The sequence below is a fragment of the Aulostomus chinensis genome, chromosome 18 (genome assembly GCF_037954235.1).
Source record: "Aulostomus chinensis isolate RoL2024-O1b breed Wild chromosome 18, RoL_Achi_v1.0, whole genome shotgun sequence".
NCBI classification, from domain to species: Eukaryota; Metazoa; Chordata; class Actinopteri; order Syngnathiformes; family Aulostomidae; genus Aulostomus; species Aulostomus chinensis.
The window spans coordinates 13,497,326-13,520,785 of NC_141337.1; the positions used below are offsets into that span (position 1 = coordinate 13,497,326).

The 23,460-nt window shown below is 43.0% G+C and overlaps 2 protein-coding genes across 5 annotated transcripts; one reads left to right on the plus strand and one right to left on the minus strand.

Annotated features, from left to right (window-relative positions):
• Positions 1 to 784: 784 nt before the first annotated feature.
• On the plus strand, positions 785 to 6,885 carry gtpbp1 (GTP binding protein 1). Of its 3 annotated transcripts, none has more exons than XM_086186348.1 (14): positions 785 to 1,220; positions 2,484 to 2,595; positions 2,699 to 2,879; positions 2,966 to 3,149; positions 3,452 to 3,616; positions 3,725 to 3,848; positions 3,974 to 4,088; positions 4,178 to 4,322; positions 4,484 to 4,666; positions 4,767 to 4,902; positions 5,063 to 5,241; positions 5,371 to 5,523; positions 5,762 to 5,812; positions 5,958 to 6,885. In XM_086186348.1, the coding sequence occupies exons 1-14, from the start codon at positions 1,023 to 1,025 to the stop codon at positions 6,069 to 6,071; spliced, it is 2,040 nt and encodes a 679-aa protein (XP_086042474.1). In that variant the 5' UTR covers positions 785 to 1,022; the 3' UTR covers positions 6,072 to 6,885. The 3 variants fall into 3 exon arrangements, with proteins under 3 accessions (XP_086042474.1, XP_086042475.1, XP_086042473.1); XM_086186347.1 differs by having other exon boundaries at positions 787 to 1,220; positions 5,681 to 5,812; XM_086186349.1 differs by lacking the exon at positions 5,762 to 5,812.
• On the minus strand, positions 6,600 to 22,521 carry sgsm3 (small G protein signaling modulator 3). Of its 2 annotated transcripts, XM_086186346.1 has the most exons (22): positions 22,203 to 22,521; positions 16,340 to 16,425; positions 16,171 to 16,256; positions 15,990 to 16,053; positions 14,801 to 15,012; positions 14,587 to 14,694; positions 13,664 to 13,807; positions 13,371 to 13,566; positions 13,079 to 13,224; positions 12,669 to 12,902; positions 12,402 to 12,584; positions 12,109 to 12,264; positions 11,593 to 11,647; positions 11,453 to 11,502; positions 11,205 to 11,357; positions 11,058 to 11,128; positions 10,457 to 10,505; positions 10,204 to 10,289; positions 9,937 to 10,059; positions 9,784 to 9,844; positions 9,609 to 9,680; positions 6,600 to 8,859 (listed from the first exon to the last, which is right to left on the minus strand). In XM_086186346.1, the coding sequence occupies exons 2-21, from the start codon at positions 16,344 to 16,346 to the stop codon at positions 9,609 to 9,611; spliced, it is 2,256 nt and encodes a 751-aa protein (XP_086042472.1). In that variant the 5' UTR covers positions 16,347 to 16,425; positions 22,203 to 22,521; the 3' UTR covers positions 6,600 to 8,859. The 2 variants fall into 2 exon arrangements, with proteins under 2 accessions (XP_086042472.1, XP_086042471.1); XM_086186345.1 differs by lacking the exon at positions 9,609 to 9,680 and having other exon boundaries at positions 6,604 to 8,859; positions 22,203 to 22,513.
• Positions 22,522 to 23,460: the final 939 nt, after the last annotated feature.

Here is a 23,460-nt window from a genome sequence, read left to right on the forward strand (position 1 = left end):
AAGGTGGTTTTACATTGAACTAAAAGAGAAACAGTCATAAAATGCAATAAACAATGTATGTCGGTCTTGTTTGCCTGATCTACTAATAATACCGGCATTTACATGGAGCCACAAGGTCACATGGCATGGAAACAACTGAAAATAAAGGACGGATTTTCTATTAAAGCCTTTATATAAGCTAGAAGAAGTAATACGTTACAGTAAAGTACTAATGTATGGAATCAATTTGGAGTCACTAGGTCAACTGACATATAATCCATTGAAAAAAGGACGTTCTCCATTGATTGAGAATATTTATACAAAATAGAAATGGCACTAAAATGCGATGTAAAAAAAAAAAAAGGTGTGTTTACCAAGCCTCTTTCACACACACACACTTCCTCCTCTGTCTTGTCATTAATTTCTCTGAGCAAAACAAAAAACAAAAGAAGCCCGAGTTCATAGTTCATGTAATAGTTGAAATTTCTTACTACTGTCACATATTAAGATTGGTTTGCACGGCCAGAGACGGGTCATTTTGATTTGATCAAATGCATTTTGTGTTGTTATATAATCAAGAAGCGCATTTCATTTCTTAAATGGTCATTGCATCAACTCCAGCGGGCCTGCACCAGTATTACTATGTGGTTACACCAGTACATGGACGGTAGCCGCCCCGGTACCGGTGACTGGCTGCGCATGTAATCATATGAACGACCCCCTCCCTGCTATTGGTCCGCTGCTCACATGTTGAACCACCATTGGCGAGTGTTTAAAGTCAGCATCCACACCTTCCTCATTATTATTGACGAGGTGGCGGTAGTTTTAGTGACATACACCTTGAAAACCAACTGACAGCTCACAAACATCGCCTCATTTGTAGCTCGATCGGGGTCCTGCGGTTTGAATTCATTTGCAGCAGAGTTCAGTTTATGAACGTTGAGGGGAGGTGGCGGTGACGCCTACTAACGTGTGTGTGTGTACGGTTGCCAGCCGTCATCACAACAACAGCTCAACAAATATCCCTGCACGACTCTCTTAAAATGGCATCAATAGCAGCAACGGGACTTGAGCCAGGTATCAGCCCAGGCTCCATGGCTCTGGTTGATGCCCTAGTCCCGGCGAGTATATTTGCTCCAGACCGGGGAGGGTGCGTAGACGACGCCGAGGACGAGTGCTTCGAGGACGGGGACATGGTCAATGGCGAGCCCGAGGACCGCAGGATTGACTTCACTAGCAAGGTAAGGTTAGCTAGGCCTTGGATGTCACTGCGCTAACAAGCTAATGTTAGCTAGCTACCTGCGTGGAATGAATGAATGAAGGGAACAGATGGTGTGTGTTTTTACACGTTATGTAGCTGTCATACAAAACAATGTGTTAAATGCAGTAACGTTATCAAACCGTTAACAAATAACATAGTATGCGTGGCATTGGAAAGGAAAATTTCATGAAGGGTTCTTGCTTTTCCCTGGAGTATAAATAATGTTGCGTTAGCTGCTGGCGGCTAACGTAGCTCCGTCTAGGGCACGTACAAAATATTTACGTAAATACAGCAAATGCAATCTAAGCAGAATTCTCCTCAGACGTGGATAATGAAAGTAAATTAAAGGCGGCAGTGTGACTGCCTGTTATTAAGCAAACAGCAGCTGTAATGAAGTGAGTCTCCCCACAAATACACACACATTGCTGAAATATTGCGCAACAAATTGTTGTGGTTGTGATGGCCTTCAGAACCACGACACAAATCATGCAAGCACGTCTCTTTTTAGCCCATGGATGAAGCTCATGAGAAGGGAGGCACGTTATTACATTTCCGACGTTAGGTTATAACCGATTTTGTTCGATATCTGCTGGTATTATCTGTGCAATAGAAATACTTAGAAAATAAATTAAAAAAAAAACCTTCTCGAATTGAGTGTATTTGAGAATGTGCAACATGTATGTTGCAATTCGAGAATGTGCAACATGTAAATATCACATATTTGATATTTAACTGATATAACAATCGACCATCGGACCGATAGCAGCACACATTATTATTATTATTTACTTCCTTGTTACTGTTGAACACTGATACTGTCAAACCAGTTAGTGCACGGAATGATGTAAACTCTGCTGGAAGGATGGTAATCTTGTCGAAGCCTGCAAAGGTCAGATTACACATCTCAATAGATCCGGAATTTCAATGAACAGGTAGGAAGTCCCTCACTTACCTCTGGCTCCCATCAGTGTGTCAGTCTCTTGCATGCCGTGTAGTAACTAACTTTGAACAGGGTTTTCCATGGACTTCAGATCGAAGGTTATTCTATCAAACCTAATCTTACTCGTTAACTTCTTTTTGTGATTTGGGTCTACAGTTCGTTGTCTGCGAAACACAAACAATATATGACGACTGTAATTCTTCAAAGCAACAATCCCTAGATAACATTAAACAGGTTGCCATGCCAGCAGTAGTTGATTTTTCCTCCTCTCGGTCTTATCCTCTGCATGGATGGACCACCTAGCTGGCTCTTGTTAGCCCAAATGGAGAGCAGTACGACTCGTTACTGAGCCAGCTACGGGACAGGATGGAGGAGGGCAGCGGAGAGACCATCTATGTGGTTGGCATGGGCTCAGGTGCGAGACTCACTGATCATCTACAGTTGCAATTCCAAATTATGCTAATAGTTTTTTTTCATTGCCATAGCAACGGATTAAGTCCGTCTCGTCTGTGTGATAGATGGTGGGGACTGGGGTCTGGATGACAAGGACATGGAGGCCTCTGTAGCCACCGTACGCTCTCTGTGTGAGCAACTGGACTCTGACCTCATCCCGCTCAGGGAGCGAACCGAGGCTGCCGGTTTGGTACGGGACTATCTGATCAGGAGGCGAGTGGGTGAGCTGGACTTCCTGGAGGTTAGGTAAGTGGTCAGATAGAGAACAGAGGAGGAAATGGCTTCTGCACTGTCCCCATATCCACAGCTCCTTCTGGTGTTCTCTCCACCAGGGTTGCAGTGGTGGGGAACGTAGATGCTGGTAAGAGTACTCTCCTGGGAGTGTTAACGCACGGAGAGCTGGACAACGGCAGGGGTTTCGCTCGCCAGAAGCTCTTCAGACACAAGCACGAGATGGAGAGCGGCAGGACCAGCAGCGTGGGCAACGACATCCTGGGGTTTGACCAGGAGGGACAGGTGAGGATGAGCCTCAGGCCGATCCTCAGAGAAATACTCCACGTGAAATTATGGAGGAGGCAGAACAGGTGGACCTGAAGAGAGGCTCCATTTTACTAATTTTAATTGTTTAAGTCCAATTATCAATTTGAGTAATAAATATGGCATGGAGGTGAAACCCTGAAGAAATGAAGGTCCTCATTATTTTTAACCTTGTTTAAAACAAAATGGACTGACCTGTTTTTAGTGGATATGCAAATCATACACTCAGCATGTGACCCTGGTGTGAAGCAGTACATGGCTGTAATGTAACCCCCCCCCAGGTGGTCAACAAACCAGACAGTCATGGAGGAAGCCTGGACTGGACCAAAATCTGCGAGAAGTCCTCCAAAGTCATCACCTTCATAGACCTGGCCGGCCATGAGAAATACCTCAAGACCACCGTCTTTGGGATGACGGGACACCTGCCCGACTTCTGCATGCTCATGGTGAGAGAGGCTGTGAAAGAAACAAAGGAGATGCTGTTTTTTTTTTTACAATTTTATTTTTTTTTGAAAGTAAACTTTATTACTAAAAGTCTCTGTCTCCCTCTCCAGGTGGGCAGTAATGCAGGCATTGTTGGGATGACCAAAGAGCACCTGGGTCTGGCTTTAGCTCTCAATGTGCCCGTGTTTGTAGTGGTAACCAAAATAGACATGTGCCCAGCCAACATCCTGCAAGGTCAGCGCCACAGCCCTTAGTTGTAATAATTTAAATACAGTTTGGCTAATCCGACGTGAAATGCAGTCATGTTCAATGGTCTTCACCTGAGAATGTTCTGCAACTGGTTCTCTTGATCCCACCAGAGACGTTAAAGCTGCTTCAGAGGTTACTGAAGTCCCCCGGCTGCAGGAAGATCCCCGTGCTGGTGCAGAACAAGGATGATGTCATAGTCACCGCTTCAAACTTTAGTTCAGAGAGGTACCAAATCTACTCGGGCCAGATTCAGGGGAAGTGGGGGAAATGCTCTGTTGTAACCCCCCCTCCTGTGTGTGTGTGCGTGCCTGCAGGATGTGTCCCATTTTTCAAATCTCAAATGTAACTGGCGAAAACATGGACCTGCTCAAGATGTTCCTCAACCTGCTGTCCTCCAGGACGTCCTACAGAGACGACCAGCCGGCTGAGTTTCAGATAGATGACACCTACTCCGTACCGGTGCAGACACACACTCATCGCTAAATGCACTCTACTGTGTGATTTATACAAGCTCATTATGCCAGAGCAACAACATGCTAATGACAGAAACCTCCTACATCATGTAGGTCAGGAACTCCTGCATGTTCTCTAAAAACGCTTGTGCTCCTTGTACGTCTTAGGGAGTGGGCACAGTCGTGTCTGGAACTACTTTACGTGGACTCATACGTCTGAATGACACCATGCTGCTGGGGCCGGACCCTCTTGGCAGCTTCATTCCCATTGCTGTCAAATCAATCCACCGCAAGAGAATGCCTGTGAAGGAAGTCCGAGGAGGCCAGACTGCCTCCTTCGCTCTCAAAAAAGTATGAGAGGAGACGAATAACAGCAGGAAATCTTTCATTTTTTTGTCCGTTTTTTGTTGTTGTTGTCTTTGCCATTCATCCACATTGACTCCTCACACAGATCAAGCGCTCATCCATCAGGAAAGGCATGGTGATGGTGTCCCCGAGACTGAGTCCGCAGGCCACTTGGGAGTTTGAGGCAGAGATCCTGGTCCTACATCATCCCACTACGATATCCCCTCGATACCAGGCCATGGGTGGGTACCAGTCACACAGACATCTGAAAGAAACTGTTTAGTTTGAAGGTAATAAAATGACATTGTGTGCTTGAAGAAATACATTTTAGTGTGGTACGTGACAGATGGATACACTGTGCCCTCTTGTACTTGAACTAAGTTTTCCTCTCTCACCTCTAAGTCCACTGTGGCAGCATCCGGCAAACAGCCACCATCTTGTCCATGAACAGGGACTGCTTACGGACAGGGGACAAGGCTTCAGTCCACTTCCGCTTCATCAAGACCCCCGAGTACCTGCACTGTGACCAGAGGCTGGTCTTTAGGGAGGGACGCACAAAGGCTGTGGGAACCATCACTAAGGTAGGAAATCTTTCCGAGGGACCAGGGTAGAGGTCCTAGAGGGTCCTGCAGTTCCTTAGGGAACAGATTCTTGTTTTAAGCAGTCACGTTTCTGCTCAGACTCAAATATTTATTGGCTTCTTTTTCCAGCTCTTGCAGTCCACCAATAACCTGCCATCAAACTCAAAACCTCCACAAATAAAAATGCAATCGACAAAAAAGGCACCTCTCCGAAAAGAAGACGGTACCACAGCAACTGGCGATGACGCAGCGACAATAGCAGGCCCAACCACGACACAACCGGTGAGCCCCCCCCCACCAAAAAAAACCCCAAAACAAAACAGCGAAAGGTGTCATTTAGTTTCACATCTGAGGGAGTAACGCTGATCGCTCTGCTTGGTTTTCACCCTGCTCACTGTGTACTTCTACTAACATTGCTACTGTTCTCTTAACTTGTCAGCTTGTCTCAAGTACTTCAACTAACAACTTCTATCACTTCTTCTGTCACACTCTGCTTCGCTTGCGTGGCTGGATTCATAAGGGAGAGGGAGAGGAAGACCCTCAAATAAAGGAGGGCAACAAAGAGAACAAGGTACAACGGGTTGATTCAGAATCAACAGGGAGAACCTAGTGAACACAGGACTGTGATGGTTTGGTCCTAGTATTACTGCATGTACTAACTCAAAATGGTACCACGTTTAATTTACACGCCTGTTTATGTCCGTTTTTCTTTGTAGCCAAAGTCTGGAGGAGGTGGAAGGAGACGGGGAGGCCAGAGGCACAAAGGAAAAGGCCAGAACAGCAGCAGCTCTGCAGCAGCTCCATCCACGCCAGCAGTGGGAGGCTGCTGAACCTCTCGTCCCATGCCCCCCCCCCCCCCCCCCGCCTGCCCCGCTTTCACTCCACCAAGTGTCTTCATTCCACACACCGTGAAGAGTCCCAACGTTTTACACTCAGTCTTAACTACTCCTTGCCTTTTTATATCCAGACCTTCAGTTTCCATTTGAAAGGGAACAAACGCCTTGTACGTTAATGTCAGCTGCCCGCGCTGTTTTAAAAGGTTCAGGTGAGGGGAAGGTTTTTAAAGACAGCTTGTTAACTTTGTTCCTATTAGATGTGGTAGGGAGGAGAGAGGGAGGTTCAACCAAGTAAACGTGCAGCTAGTAGGTGAAACTACCACCATGCATTCCTGTGTATTTGCAATGAAAAACAGTTCATGTACTATTTATACTGCATATGTAAACTAGCTGTTAGTTGTGCCCAGATTGGAAAAGTTGTATAAAAATGTATGCAAATCACAAATGAATGTAGCAGAGGGCACAAGTACTACGAGATATATGGGAAATATAAGCTGTTACATTTTATAATTGTCAGTTATTTATTTGGCATACATGCAGAATTGGACTCTTTGATGTTCTTTAATCTTTCAACCTTGTTGCGCTCTTAGATCTCAATAGTATTCATGCCTCCACTGTACGTCATCCATTTTACAAAGAATAGCATTAGTACAAACAAAAACAGCACATACTCGTCGTCACTCAACATGATTGTAAGACATGCAGTGCTACATAGTAACCCTCATGCGTTCTGGCCTGTCAGCGTTAACGTGACATTTGAACACATTTTTCCACTAAAGTGATCATCAATAAACAAGGCTTTACTGAATCTGCAGTGTTTCGGTCTCTGTTTGCAGTACAAAACACAACAGCGTGCCTTTCACACACGGTTGTGTCAAAATATTAAACCAGCGGATAATTCAACGGGTCATTCTGGTACACAGTATTTTTATATATATATACTGTACACTTCTAGGAATACATTTCTACGACTCACGCATTTTAGGGTAATAACCTTACATTCTCTGAAACATCTGTTTAGACGGGAAAAACAAAACACAAACAGGAGATCAATGTTATGACAGTAGTGTGACACAAACATGTCATTCGTTATTCAATCGTTATTCAATTATTTCAATATTAACCAGCAAGATCTTTTTCTCTCATTTGATTAGAAGTTAACCACACAGACCATAATATTCAGATATTCATCGGACAAGTTTTCATAACTTTTCCAGTTTTTTTTCTGTCTTCTGTCTTTAATTCAACATCATTTTCAGGCCCAGAATTTGCCATTTTCAGATTCCATGGTTTTTTTTCCAGGTTTTCCATGACTGTATGAACGCTGTATTGCACGACTCCCCTAAACCTTCAGTATCATGTCTACAATGTGAACGTTAAAGGTGAGGATCCAGATTTCCCACAATGCAAAAAAAACAAAAAACGCTCTGAGCTTATCGACGCGGCCGCTGAGACCTGCGAGTCATGTCATTATTCAAATCTGATTTTTGCCGCATAAATCAAATCACTCATGCAAAACTGCATCACATGGCCTTCAGTGATGAGGAAGATTTTAATCAACAATAATTTGTCATATTTTCCACCACGAACTAGAGCGGTATTGACTGCAGTATTGATAAAGGCTGGGAGTCTTCATCCATCTTCAATGGCATCAATTGTGTTAAAAATTCCTCCCCACTAAACGCCCTAGTAAATGCCACACAAGTACTGGCTTAGAAACATATGTTTTTGATAAGGCTAGAATAACATAAATCCTGTGAGACCAGCAATTTTGCATTTGCTACACTTTAATGCATGACAGATAACCCAAGTTTAACAATTCTTAATGGAAATAAAGCTGTGTATGATTATGTAATCCAGTGTGTGTAAATATCCAGAGACGTCGCTTCCTTCATGTGCAGTTTTTTGTTTGTTTTACTAATGGAGTGATGATGAAGTCCCAACTTGAAAAATTAGTAACAAGACACATTTCACTTTCTTTATGAAGAAAAAAGTTAAGAGATTATATACTTTATTATATTTATGTAACATTTATTTAGATTGCAAAACACAATGTAGGTTTCTGCTTCATTCACATGATGTCATACAGGATGTCTACCACACACCCACAGTCTCCTCACGCCCTTGGAAAAGACTGAGACTGGCATGCGCAGCAGTAGTGTTAAAATGTTAAGTGGAACTAATTTTTCCTCAAAAGAAGTTCGGAACTTTACAGCTACTGTACGTGGTAAGGAATGTTCTGTTTTGGTCTTCATATTTGGGAAAGTGGCATTTCAAAACCACGTCAAAGGTCCAATGTTAGCAAGTAACGCTGTACTTCAGTACAGAGAGTACAGACCATTCTGTACTACAAGTGTACTTTACTTGTGTAGTAATACCTCTCAGTCTCAACAAAAATAGCTTTGTAAATATGCACATTGATGCAAATGTACTTACAAACCAGTGGACCTTGATGACGACGTGAGTGCCAGTCATTGTCCAGCATTCAAAGGCCATACGACAGATTCTGAGTCTGTGACGCTAACACGTAGCAGACAAAAGTGACTAAATAGTGATTTCCAGTCTGTAAGAAATAGATGGAAGAGGTGGACCGAAGATACACGCAAACGCACACACACACACACACACACACGCGCGCATACGCACGCACATACACACGACAGCAGAAGTCTGACTTCTTTTTTTTGTGTGTGTGTGACTAGCCATCAATGTCCCAGCTGAAGAGGTGATGTTTCACCAGCATGTCCTGCACCCCCTCTTTGAGTGGTCTCTGCTCCTTCTCCTGGAAAAAACAAACAAACAACAAGTGGAGTTTTACTTGCAAAATAATGGAATTCCTGGAGACTATATGGAAAGTAGTCCTTGACTGGCAGGAAGTTAGAAAAGGATGTGATGGTAACGGTGTCTACTACCACTGATCTAGCCTCCATTCTGCTAAAGGGACTCGAAAAGGAACACAAGCTGAGTGAGCTGAGAAGATGGTGACCCGGCATGCATGACACCACAGCCCTGAAACCAAAGCAGCTCAATAGTTCAGCTACTCAACAGATTACAAACAACTTTCAGCAAGGTGATGCTATGGTGAACTTAGCACTTAAAAATCACCTGCTTCTTGCTAAATATATTCTTTTGGGTGAAGTTCTGAAACTATAAATCAATCCAAGAAATAAAGGGAGCATCGCATCGATTAGTGTTGCTTTTCTTCTGGTAAACATTGATGACGGGGTGCTAGGGAGAGCTAGGATGAAGCGGCTCATTGCTGTGTATGGCATCATAACTACTATTTCTAATTTTTAAAAAATTATTTTTCTCCTTGCTCTGATAATTTTTTTATGAAAAAGCTTAATAACATGAGGGTGAACATAAATCGACGTCACTGAGGAAAGAGATGCTAGCGTAAGGTGGCTGCGTAGAACCGCTCCTCAGTGGGAACAGTTCAAAATACAATAATTTAAGAACTCCTATGTAGACACAAGACCTTCTATAATCTAAAGCATGTAGGGGGTAAACCAGTGTAACTCATCACGTTACCTAGAGATCCCAACTAAAGAGGTGATGCTGAACCAGCACATCCACAACTTCTGCTTTCATAATAGGTGATTTCTGAAACAGGGAGGTGTCACACTTTTTCTCTCCTCTTAATAAATACATGATCTGGGATGTACTCTAATCTCTACTGCTGCTGTGTGTGACGGTCCGAGCTTACCTCCTTTTTGTCAGGTAGCTCACAGTCTTGAGAGAGACTGAAGGCAAACTTTGAGAGGACCCTGAGGAAACAGTAGACATACTTGTTTTACCTTGTAGAGGAGCAAACATCAACATTCCAAGAATAGAGACAGCTTTACACAGGTGTTCTTACCTGAGCTCACATTTGATCTGAACCCATCCTGGGCTACGCAGGAAGGACCACGGGTGATACCATTTCTCTACAGCATTCATGCTAGAACATAAGACCTCCAGCCATAGGTGCAGCACCTGCTCACTGTTGAGTTAGAAATATGTTAACACACACACACACACACAGAGTAAAAGTGTGGATCAGAACATTTGTACACTCCCCACTTGTAATTTAACCCTAGAAGAATATAGAGAGACTCTGTTGACTTTCAGTGTCCGGAAAACTCACTTGAGGCCGACGCAGATGAGAGACCTAAACTTGACGTCCATCTGAGCGTGAGCCAGGTCGTGGCTCATGTTGACAGACTGCACTGCCTAAAGAGAACAACAGAGAGCGCCAGAGCCTTTCAGTTCTTAAATTCTACCAGCTGAATTTACAGACCTCTCTGGGAAAGCTCGACTTTCCAGTACAGTCCATAAATCACTGGCTGTAATTTAACAATAATTTCTGGATATAAATAGTGAATTGAAGGCCCGCTCACTCTGTACAGCAGCTCCTCCGGTGTTAGTACCTTCCCGTCTTCATCTAACCTGGTGAATCCCAGAAGAAAAACAGCTGTCAGCATTTCATGTTGGACCAAACAATAAAGTTGGTTTCTAATTCATTTAGCAAACACAAGCCACAACATTTATGTCCTTAAAGCCATACTTAGAGAGTTAGCCATGCATATTCAGCTGGAAGCTAATGGCTTAAAGGCTGTTTGATTATTCGGGATGATGCACTTGAGAGTTTAGTAACAAATGTTGTTACTGGGCAGTTTTGCTGTTGACGGGCACCATTAGCGTCAAGCTAAAACAAAGAAGTGATGCAGGAGGGACACAAATATCTTTGTGAGCTCACAACACCCATTTGCGTGTACTTGAAAGGCAAAATACACTTTTTGGGTGAAGTATTACTTTAACTAATAGTAAATCTGGTTCCCATCGCATGCTTTTTCATTTCTATTCCAGTTGAGTTCATGTTCCAGATTCAAGACATTGCTTTTTTTTCATTACACAAGAATATACTGCAAGTGAAAAGCAAGAATATTGCTAACGAATGATGAGAGAACAACTAAGAGCATAAGTGTGTCTGTGTTTTACCTATAGGTTTTACACAGCACCAGTCTGGAGTAGACGGAGTTGAAGTCTCTCTCCACCTCTCTGCTGGCCGCCTGAGAGAAAGCCAGAGTGAAACAAATGACGCTGCTGAAACTGGAGGCATCTGGAATCATAATAAGAATCTCCTACCTCTTCTATGAATAACCAGGGGTGACAGGGCCCTCCAAGTATTGACGGCTTCTTGAGGCCATGCTGAAAGATGGCTTTTAAAGCCGGGCAAAGTGTCCCTCTGGCCAGATCTGTAACCGCTTCTGTTACAGAGTCATCGCCGGCTAATGAGTACTGGGGAGAGAAAAATGGGAGGAATATCAGATACCACATGTCAAACATCACATTCTTAGTAGCATCCTCTCTAATTATTCGCATAGCTGACAAACCTCTTTGCTTCTTTCGTCGAGGATCTCCACAAACTTTGCAGGGAACCAGCCTGTTACAAAGAGCCAGAACAAGTTCTGAAACAGTAGCTGTGAGGCATATTATAGATCAATAAATCACCAGGCTGTAAGAGTGCACACACCTCGGAGGCCATTGAGCTCCCCGACCCAACAGTGTTCATCCTTCTGTGAAATGATCTGAGAGAAAACACATACTAAATTGGACACAAAGGAAAGTGTGTGTGTGTGTGTGTTGCTTTCAAACAATGAGAAAGAATGTTTCGGTGTGTCTGTGTCTCAGTGTTGTGTCAAATACTCCAGCTAGTTTTCATCATATTTAGTCTCTCAGCAAGTCTACATATTGATAGCATCTCATCAAAAGAAAAATGAAACTAATTTAGATCGAAGATTCAAGGAGTTTGTCATATGCACAGTAACAACTAAATGGTTACACTGTTGAATGAAATGCTTACTTGCTTTTTTCCACTTCACACAATATTGAATTCTCGCGCTGAGCACTAACACGTCTACGTTTTTGAGTAACAAATTTTGATATAGTTTCATCCATTTGACTAAAATGTACATCAGTTTTAACTTTATCTTAGTCCGCCGATTTTGCTTTGCTTTGTTTACGTCAATGAAATTAACACTGGACTCACAGTGATGATGTCATTCTTCCTGAAGCCCAATTCATCGTCATCATGTCGCTCAAAGTCCAGCAGAGCTTTCGCTCTTCTCCGCCGGTTGCGAGACACAACGAGAAAGTTCTCATGGTCTCGTTGGTGGCTCTCCATGGAATAGTCAGGAGTTAGTTCCTGTTGAGGAAAATGCAGGTCAAAATTGATTAAAAAGGATGGATTTGTGGATTTTACTGGATTGCATTTTAATATTAAAACTATTTAGATGAGGCTGATTTACTAACAGATGGTAAAAGGGTTGTGTGTGAGCTCACAGTGCTTGAGTGACGCGGGTCCAGACAGTGGAAGTGCTCTGCAGTGCGAGTTATAGCCTCTCTCAGGGCAGCCACCAGCTCTGTCTGCTTTATGTTCTTGGACTTCAAGGCATCAGCCTCATCCTCACCAAACAACAAAGAGCTGAGGGTCGACTTTCTACGCAGGGACTGTCTCCTCACCACCTACACAGATAAAAACGTGGCAGTTCACTACTGAAGAAGATTATTATTGACGTTTCAGCACACAGGCCGCGTTAATCTGCTGACCTTGTTGAGATTGGAGTTCAATGTCGTATTGTTCCCACTGTTGAGCTGGGCTTGCTCATTCAGGATGTACGCTAGGTGCTTATGTCGGTGGGCGTCCAGCGTTTCCTGAGACAGCGTCCCCGCCAGCCTCATAGCCTCCCCAAGAACTGCAGGTCCGTCTCTCAATTGGCTTGGCAAGTCTGACAGTGTGTTAAAGATGGACGCTGAGTTCTCTGATGACACGAGCTCCTCCTCCTGAGGCAAATTCACAAGTAATCTCTCAATGTGAGAAATGACAAATCCTTCAACATATTTGTATGAATTGACACTGTCATCTTCTAGCCAAGAAAAACAATATAATAATAACTCAGTAATGGATAAACCATATACCAGGGATAAAAAATCAGAAATATGTGAAGTCATGAGCAAACCTTGATTTTGAGCATGCCCAGTGTGACCTGGAAGAGCACCAGCGAGCCCTGGTAGAAGAGCAGGTCCCAGATCCTGAGAAGGAGACGGATGTCTACCACACTGGCAAAGGATGTCAGGAACCAGTGCAGTGTGATCAGCGACAACTCTGGATGTAATGGAAGGAAAGAAAGAGTCAACTAAAAACATAAAAACAAAGCAAGGCAGGTGGCTAGCTTTAAAGTTCATCTCTTGCCTACATCCATCCCAAAAACATGCTCCATCACTCATAGTCAAGTCCTTTTCTACCCCTACCTATGTCATGCTCCTGCAAAAGGCGGTCGAGGGCTGGAAGGTATTGAACGATGAGCTGGCGGAGAACCCTTTGGTCTGTTTGGACACCCAGCAGAGTGGAGGAGAAGTAGGATGGAGGGAGGAGGTCTTCAATCAGGGCACACATCATCCACAGCACATCCTCCTCCTCCAGAAAGAGCAACAGACAGGAAACCACCTGGAGGATCAAGACACGTGCATGAGGTTAAACATAACTGGTGCAATGAGCATTTGAGTGGTGACATCACACAGTGTTTGGATATAGGTGTTCTCACCATGCCTGTGCCCTGACAGTACCCAATGTCTGGGTAAAGCCAGGCCAGACCTCTCAGTACCCGCCGCAGTCTCGGAACCCCGACACTGGTCAGACTGCTGAAACACACATTGGTTGGCATCGTCCGTAACAGGTCCTTCTCTATCTGAGGGGGCAGAGGTCAACAAGAGACGGTCACAACATCGTTACCATGACCAGGCTTTTTCACGAGGTCAATGTTAATATGAACAGAACCATGAAGATCTAATACAGAGAACGTTAATTGTCATTCAACTGTAACGTACAACAGCACAAGTGAGGAAATGTAGGACGACAAATGCATTCACTGAAACTTCTTAGTTTTACTTCTATATGTGATTAAATACATCAATGCTAAATTGCGTTGAGTTGTACTTTTTCATACGAAATTTAGGCTGCTTTTCAAATCATGTAATCTTGGTATGTTCTCTGCAGCATGATGGGGTAGTTTGAATTCATTGTAGTGGGGTTGTCCAGGCATCCATGAAATCTTCAGTGCACTTGAGCCAAAAAGAGCTGTCTGACAGCAAAAACATTGCTGTTAAGTGTTATGATTATATTGTAAATGTAAACAGATTCATTAACTGTTTTTAGATTGATGTTTATTTGCTGGATAAAGGAGGGGCACAGAATCATCCATCCATTTTTCTATACCGCTTCTCTGTTAAGGGGTGCTGGAGCCTATCCCAGGGCCATCAGGCGCAATAAGGGGTTCAGTATCTTGCTCAAGGACACTTTGACATGGTCACCAGGGAAGTGAGGATCAAACCAGCGACGGGTACTCAACCATAATTACCAAAACCCTTTGCTGTGGATGTCCAGCTCACACAACCTCACGTCAGTGACCTGCTGCTTTAACTGGGATTCTGATTGTTTTCGCAGATAGAGAGGTGGCTGGAGTTATACCTGTTTAGCAGTGGTGGTGTCATCATTGGAACTGTTCTTAATGATTTCCCGGTAGGAGATCTCAGAGGTTCTCTTCTTCTGTAGCGCTCCAGAGAGACGCATCCACAACTGAAAAATGGACCATGAAGTGCATCCTCAGAGATAACACACATTGTAAAAACACTCCGTGACTGTCATACACAGTAGGTGTTATTCAGGACAAACATCTACGCACCTGTGGCCTCATGCTGTGAGGGATGCCTCCTAGCACCAGAGAACGTAGACGGTCGGAGCGTGGGAGGACCGGAGCAATGAGCTCCCACGTCAAGTCGCCCACAGTGTGATTATGGGTGAACTCTAGGTGGGCTTGCCAGCGTAATCTCTGCTGGGGGTTTTCATGCTGGGGCGAGCCTTCAGTACCCAGCCAAGGCCTGGGCTCACCACCCTCTGAGGGAAAAGCAGAAATACATCCCAAATATTGTAGTGTTTTTTTGTTCCCTAATATCTGCACACATCAAAATTATAGCGTATGAGAGAAAAACAGAAGTCATCAAATATATGATATAAATATCGAGGAAAAGAGGAAGTTCATTTCAGAAAGTGAAAGCAAAAGAGGAAGTAAATAAAGTCAGTAGGTAAGTGGGGGAAAAGTGTCTGAATGAAAGAGTGAAGCGGATGAGTGAGATAACACATCAAGAATAGAACTTCCTCGTGGCCAACGCTGTACTATGCTACTATACCCCGTATTATGAGTGTGCCGACCACACACAGCTGCATGGATAACATGGTTCTATGGGTAAACCCAGAAGTTAGCATCAGCAGAGGTTCCCTTGAAGCAACCAATTGGAATTTTCTGACTGAATTTTGGTTTTATTGCTGAAAATAAACTCTATGGAAAACAAAAAAAGTGTTCAGCAAGATGACAGATGAATGCCACCTTCATGAGTTTTTTTTTCTCCGAAGTGTAAACTCAATCGTTACAACTACAAAGCAAAAGCTCTAAGCAAACTACACCGACTTTAACAAATAAATAGCTCCACACAATTAATGTCCACAACCTCTGAGGTATAGTTTAGCCACTTGTTTTAAACTGCTGGTGTGTTAAGAAAAAGTGTGGTATTTACAGACAAATTTTATACCAAAGAACAAAATGATAAAACATCTTAAGCTTGTGTTAACCACAGACCTTATTTCAGGCAATAAAACCTTGAACAATCAAAATCCCACTTATTTTGACACAAGGGAACCTCATGTTCAACAAATCTAATTATTTCTTGGTTTCTGAACTCCCTGAGTGAACTATAGACTCAGTGAATCATCTGACTTGATTCAGAACAGGATACGAACAACACACACATGATCCAAGTACTACAAAACATTCCCCATCGACAGGAGAGAAAAGAAAAAAAGTCTGAGTCTCTGACCTTCTGTGTCCACTCTAAAGCCAAACTCATCATACTGGACCTCGTTTTGCTCTGAGGTGTCTTTCTGCAGAGAGAAGATCAAACACATGTCACAGAGAAAAGTCCAATACTGTTGAGGAAACATGTTACTTTTCCTCTTTCCACTCTTGAAAATACTGATCTAAGTATATGAAGTCCTCACTTGATGGCACTTGGCCAAAATATCCTGGGGCCACATGCTTGGAGTGAGAGCAGAGAACGGCCCCCCGGGGGCTGGAGTATAAGTCCCTGAAACAAGCACAGTCACATTAGAACAGCCTCAACCAACCTTCATTTATATTCACAGCTTCCTGGGGTTTTAGAGTGACTACCTGACATGGCGCAGGGCAGTAGAGTGATGTCTTCTATAGCCAAAGACTGCAGTCACTCCGGAAGAGAGCCGGTCAGAAGGTAGTCCCTACATAACAGAAAACACACACAAAGATGTGTGTTTAAATTACTTGCTGGTTTTGGAGGTCTGTGAGGAGAAAATAAAATAGCTGAAGGGTGTGCTGTGTGCTTGCTCTCCAGATAAATGCGCTTCAACAGAATTGTTGTTTATTTACCACATTTAGCTGGCCAGCCCCAGGCACATTGCTGACTTTGTCCCCCTCCCTTTTAAGTCTGCTTGTGACTTGGCGTCCTTTTCTATTATTGATGCAAGTTTTAACAATGAAGCTTTCAATGTAGCACAATTAGAGTAAGTGAATAATGAAGAGATGCAGAGCGAGAGAGAGAGCGAGGGAGTGAGAGAGAACTGGGTGATGTCTCATGTGGCCATATGACTGCTGTGCTTACCAGAGGCTAATCACCTCACTTAAATTCAAGAATGCTTGTTCAGAGTTTACTTCAGTGAGGCAAACATCCTGGAGCATTATTAAATGAGCGCTTCACCAGAAATGCAAAGACCCTGGTAGTCAGTCCGAAGTTGTCAATATAAAACAATTTTTCTGAATTTTTCAGGAATTTCCCTCCTGATTTTATGTCGGAATGTAACAGCTTGGAGGGATACAGCCTCATCACTCCATCTACTGGTAACAAATACAACAACTGCTGACTGCTCCAACGACACATTTCATTGAGACAAAATCCGTGAAATGTTATAGTGTCTTTTCACAAATTCTGTGAGTCATTTTCAGGAGAGAGGCCAAACAGAAGGGAAAAGCATCTGTGGTTTAGGATTTATAAAACCATCGACAGCACTGCTGAGCCACTACATCTGTAGGGATGAAGCTTCTATACACAAAGCCACTGTGTAGCTTGGGAGGGAATCTGAATATTAATGACATCCCTGCAGCTTAGTTTCTCATTCTAGTTTAATATGGCTACTGTTGGTATTGATGCATGGCGAGTGGGGATGCAGGGTAGGATTTTCTGCTGGTATGTTCATATTTTGCTACTCATTTGGCCGCCAGCTGATAGTATCTGTATAAAGACAAGTTTATTAGGGCCTGAGCCAGAAGGTACTTCTGGCGAAGACCCTATTATGTTTGCTCGGCAGAGCAACACATTAGCAGCACTAAAAACACTAAAAACACACACTAAACAGTGTCCCAGGCCCCCCCAACACCCATGAGGCAACTGGGCCAGACGACCCGGAGCCAGTTTTCACATACACACCCATTCAAAACCTGGTATTATACTGTTCTTGCTCTCAATGAGTGCGCGCTATATGCGCATAATGCGCATAATGCGCATAACGCACATAATCTAATTTGACCCCCTGAACATGCATGAAATTCGCTGAATTTCGCCACAATCGTTCGGTATGTCTCAACATTCACTAATCAAAAACAAAAACGCCACAAAAGTCTATAGCGCCACCTAGGGAGCCACACAAAAAAAAGATAATTTTTTTTAATTTCGCGCGCTATAACTCCTCACACAAAACTCCCACAGACATGGGACCAACACCGTTGGACTCGTCTCATCAAGACGAACAATTCTTACACTCTGACCCCTCACCTATCTCCAACAGAATGTCCACAAATTGGACAAAACTGTCAAAATCAGGACTTTTTTTACTCCCCGAACAAAATCTATCTCCTCCTAAACCGTAAATGCCAGGGCTTCCAAACTTTCACACATTACTCTCCCAACTGTGCTCTTCAAAAATCTTTAAAGGCTAATATACTACGCGCTCGGTTTGGATTTTATAAGCCCTCAAAGTGGGGGAGACATGTTTCACGCTTACAATGGAAGTCAATGGGGAGGCCGTCTCCTCTCATGGTACATACTCTCGAACAAATGCTTCTCACGTCTATACCATACATCGCACAGCTTTTAAAAACATATCACTGTATTCCTGACAAAAATCCCTACAAAAATATGGTATTTTGTGTTACTCTCCACCAACGTAGGCCGAGTTATTCAGCTTTTACACACTACATTTCTCTTAATCCTCCACTCTCTCCACTCTAGCACAGATCAAAGAAAGTGCAGCGGGGGAGGGGTTCTTAATGGGCCAGCTGGCAGCTCTGCTCTCAGCTCTGCTCTCAGCTCTGCTCTCAGCTCTGCTCTCAGCTCTGCCAGAGATGGCAGAGATTTGTTTACTGTAGTCATGGAAACCACAATTGGAGCTTCTCTGCCCTCATGTACATACTCTCAAACAAACACTTGTAGCTTCTAAACTAAAACACTCACACCTTCAGAAAACACACCATTGAATTCCTGAGAAAAAACTCTACGAACTGATGTCTTTACATTACACTTTTGACCAATATATGCAGAGTTATGACTGTGTTTCACAGTAAAACTGCCAAATCCTCCTCTGCTCTCCACTCTGACACAGATGGCAGAGAGCGAGCAGAGAAGGGAGGGGTTCTTAAAGGGCCGGCTCTCAGCTCTGCAGTCACGCTGTGCAGCGAACTGAGGCTCGTATCTCCTAAACTACAAGGCCTAGGGATTTGCCGATTACACCGTTGGATTGGGGCCGGTGTCAAGGACGCGGCCGTAGGCCGCGCGGGGGCTCAGGCCCTAACAACGCTGCTTGCAGCTTTAATATTATACTTACATTTTGCTCATAAAGAAAAAACACACACTAACAAGCTGAATTTAACATTTTTCTTCATTACCAATAGATCTGGAAGAGCCCATTGCTCATTGTTACTTCATCAAAACAACAGGCAAAAACGACAAAACCACTCTCGGTTTTCATCCATCAAACTCCTACATTCAAAAGATGATCTACCAATACTGATGACGTGCCAATATCATGGAGCATCCATAACAGCGAGTGTTTACAGGTTCCTGCCAATGTTTCCTAGTTTCTCATCCCACACTGAAACATCAATATGAGAATATAATACCGATGGGAAACTGGAGAAGAGTCTTTGTTCAACACGTATCAAACACAGGTCCTGTGGGCCAGATCTGGCCTGTGTTACAATATATATGATAATATAACAATTATTGGTTAGCAGTTTATTTTGCCCACAATCCCCAGCAGGCAGACACAAAGCGCTGGAGCCCCCCCCCTCCCCAACATAAACAAGGATGTACTGCTCCAATGCACAGCAGTTGCACATGTAACATGCTGCAACTCAATGAATGTGTGTTCAATGTAGCAGCACATTTCTGCCAATTCGACTGTGAGCAGTTGAACAAAACATCCCAGATGAAAGGTCATCGTGCTTATTTTTTTTTAGGAGGTTCAATTAAAAAAGCCTGAATAAAAATCCACTGCTGTCTACAGTCTAATAATGAACTGGTTAAGTGTTTCAATATGGAATACTTTTAGGGTTTCTCTGGCCCATAAAATGAATCAAGACTTCATTTCAGCCCCTTCTGAAATTGAATTAGACATCCTTGTTGTAAAAGGAAATAAATATCACCTATGAGAGTGCATTTTAACCAAAAAAACAAAACAAAACACACACTCAAACATACAAAGGAAGGTAGACACAACAGCAAAAAAAACATAACCTGCAAAAGAGGCTCACAAGCATGCACCCTACTGAAATGATTCATTCACCAGCAGCCTAGCAGCATTTTAAGAGGGATTTAGGACTTAAGAGAGATGAGAAATCAATTTGCGGTCTGGAGGACAGCGAAGTACCTACAGGGTAGCTCTGTGTGTGGCTCGAGGGAATACTGGGATTCTGGAGCTATAGCTGACTCTCTTACAAGAACCATTTAATCACCTGCCAAGAAGGACAGCGTGAAAGAACCTCCCCTGCAGACTGGTAAACGTATTGATAATCTTACTGCACGATTATTAAGCAGAGATGAAACACACCACAAATATCTGTTTTTTCCCATTATTCTGATCCGGTGGATGTCTTGGTTAATTGAGGGAACAGTCATACGCCACATAGTACTACTTCCCCTCATCAAAAGTGGCTGGTAGGTTGTATCTCAAGAAAGCTTAAATGGGTTAGAAAGCCTGGTGCTGTCTCATCGACAGGTCTCTACTACCACTGTTGAGGAGTGGCTGTGTTCACCTGTGTTTACACACACTGGTTAACACCCTGCTGCTAAAGATTCACATCCTGCTGCACAAACAGGTTAACTGAAGCTGAATGGGATGGGAGGACTATTTTCTCCTTCCTGTGCCAGCTGAGCGTATTGCACAGTCTGCCTACCCAACAGACACTCCCATCCCCTTCCTAGACGCCTCCTCCAGTTGCTCCTCATAGTAACCATAACATCGGTGACTCATAATCTCCTCCTGTGATTACCATCCACCTACACGGCCATGTATGCCCGGGAATCACTCTCATCGTTCACCGCCAAGTCTGCTTTGGCTGAATAATGGTAGGAAGGCCCTTGTCCATTTTGACAGACTTTTGTTTATTTCTGTTCACTGTCATTCAACAGATGTAGGTATGTGCTGCATTGGCCTGGGAATCACTACAGCACCACCATGCTTCAGTTTTAACAAGGTTTTATGACACATTTTACCTTAAAAAAAAATTGCAGCTCCTGCAGTTTGGATATGGAATTTGACTACACTGCATTTTCTATAATATTTAGATTAATTGTGCAGCCTTAAAACACAATCAATCTGAAGCTAAACATAACAGATTTATTCACAGGCCAAAATGCATATGATCTAGTAACCCCCCCCCCCCCCCCCCCACAATAACACACATAGCAACAATAAAATTGCCTCATCACAGGACATTTGGTTTTTGTCATTTTGATTTAGTTATATTTTAGAATATTTATTTTATGCTCTGAGTTCTCACCAAGTGACAGTAAAAATTAGACAAATAAGACAATGAACAGGCATGAGTGTGGACAACTCCATGATGCCTGGGGTCCTTTACCACAGCTCACTGGCTTGCTGTACACGTGCATTAGAAGATAAATACATGAGAGTCCATGTTGGGAGCTAAATATATTTGGCATGGAAGTAGAGTAATGGAGGAGTCACTGAATTGATCTCAGCTTTATCCAGAAATTGCCAGGGGATCCATGATCAAGACACGGACCCCCTAACACGGAAGCTCCACCATCAGTGTGTGAATGTGTGTGTGTGTGTGTGTCAAATAGGCAAAAATCAGCCCTTGAAGTGCCATGAAGGTAGAAAAAAGAAATATGAGACATGGTGATGAGGGCAGAATGAGAAGCTAAACTCAGGCTCAGCCTTCACATAAAAGCCTGGATAGTATTTATTAAATACAATTTTTTAGTTTAATAATGTGCATGAAACATAGTTTCAAAATCTTTTTCAATGGGAATTCAGGCGTGGAGGTACTCTTCCAACATTTAAGCATTCTGTAAACAATAGAATGTAGCTTAACTATTTGAAATATGGTTCATTTCCATAACTTTGCCAGCTATAGTCGGACAATTAGCACACTCCAATACTATTAAAGTGTTTTTCGGTTGCTCAGCAGTTCGCAGCAGTTGCTGAAAAGCTTCCTACGTCATGGTAAAATCACACGCATAGAAAGCATATGTTCACCACAGCTGAACTGCAGTTACGTCAAACCCCTGGCTGACGTCAGAGGCAGTCAAGAGCCTGGAAAATGAGCAATAACGTTATTTAACCTTTTAATGGCAACACATTAGTTCAGTTGCAGTCTATTATATCTCCAGACATCAACCCATAAACATGCAGTGCGATAATAATTACGCTTACGAACCAGTGGCTTGAGTTGTAAGATGTTAGCCTGTGAACAAGCTAACATTAGCATATCGCTGGCAGTTGCATAGCAGGGTGTGCATTAGCCTGCGAGCTAAACTTACCGTTACATTACCGTGTCAAGCGAATGTTAAAGGTTTGGTGCAGACGTATCGTCGGTCTGTGGAGGAAGCCCTCATGGGTCCAGTATTCATCAATACCCTACGATCGTTGTGCACCTGTTTGCGGCGTGTGACCCCGTTGTATCCTTGCACCTCTCAGGGGTTTCCTCCTCCATCGGGAGAAGTAGTTCCAGCTCCCGGAACTACTCTTACTGATAATATCCTTCCGCTAGGCATGAGATGACGTTGGCAAGACGTCTGTCTATCTCATTCATTCAACTTTTTGACTTAGTTTCCCGTAAAATAAACGAAATTTAAAAAAAAAAACCTTCATTATTTTGCAACATTCAGGCGCTATCAGGACAAAACATCGTCATGAAAACCTGTTCTGACGCTTTATTGTCTATGGGACATTTAGAATAGCTCTCCACAGTATGTGTCCATGAAAATATGGCAATAATATTGCAAAGACAAATTGTAATAATCCTAAACATTTCTCATTCTATTTAATCTTGAATAAAGACAATCTTATGAGCCAATAAGCTATATTTTTGAAGTATCAACCAAATAACTTTTGGTTGGCAGTGATAGTAAACAGTACAAAGTATTGCTCACTGTGCTTGAGTACAATGTCAGTGTATCTGTACTTTTCTTGAGTATTTGCATTATAGGGCAATTTGTACTTTATTCCTTCACATTTGAAAAGCAATTTTGTACTTCTAACTTCACTACATCAATCCGAGCCCCTTAGTGCCTTCAAAGAGAGAGAAAATGCATCAAAACATGGTAAAAGCTGGTGAAGATGTATTTTTAAATTTGAAACCCAGCCATTTTCATGAGGAAATACCTTTGAATGAAAACTGTCACCAAGGTACTATTTGATCTGGGTGTTTCTACTCTTCCTAATGTTTTCACAGACATTACAAGTCCACAGTGTGACACACCGCTCAAAAATTTCTTGAACATTTAGTGGGTGATTTATAAAAGGAAGCAGACGCAGGACTTCAATGTTTCAGCTAACAAGTCTTTGTCATGTAATAACCTGACCAGCTACGTCCTCCACCACTTGTCACGGGCTTCACAACTTCCATTTCACCAGCTGAGAATGTTTTTTGTTTGTTTTTTTTGTTTTTAAATTTTTTTGGTTAAAAAATAACTCAAACAACAGAAGGGGGGGGGGCGTTTTAAACATGGTCTCTTGTTTTTTAGTCAAATGACCACGCGAGAGACGCTTCTTCGACTGATAAATGAGCGTTACACC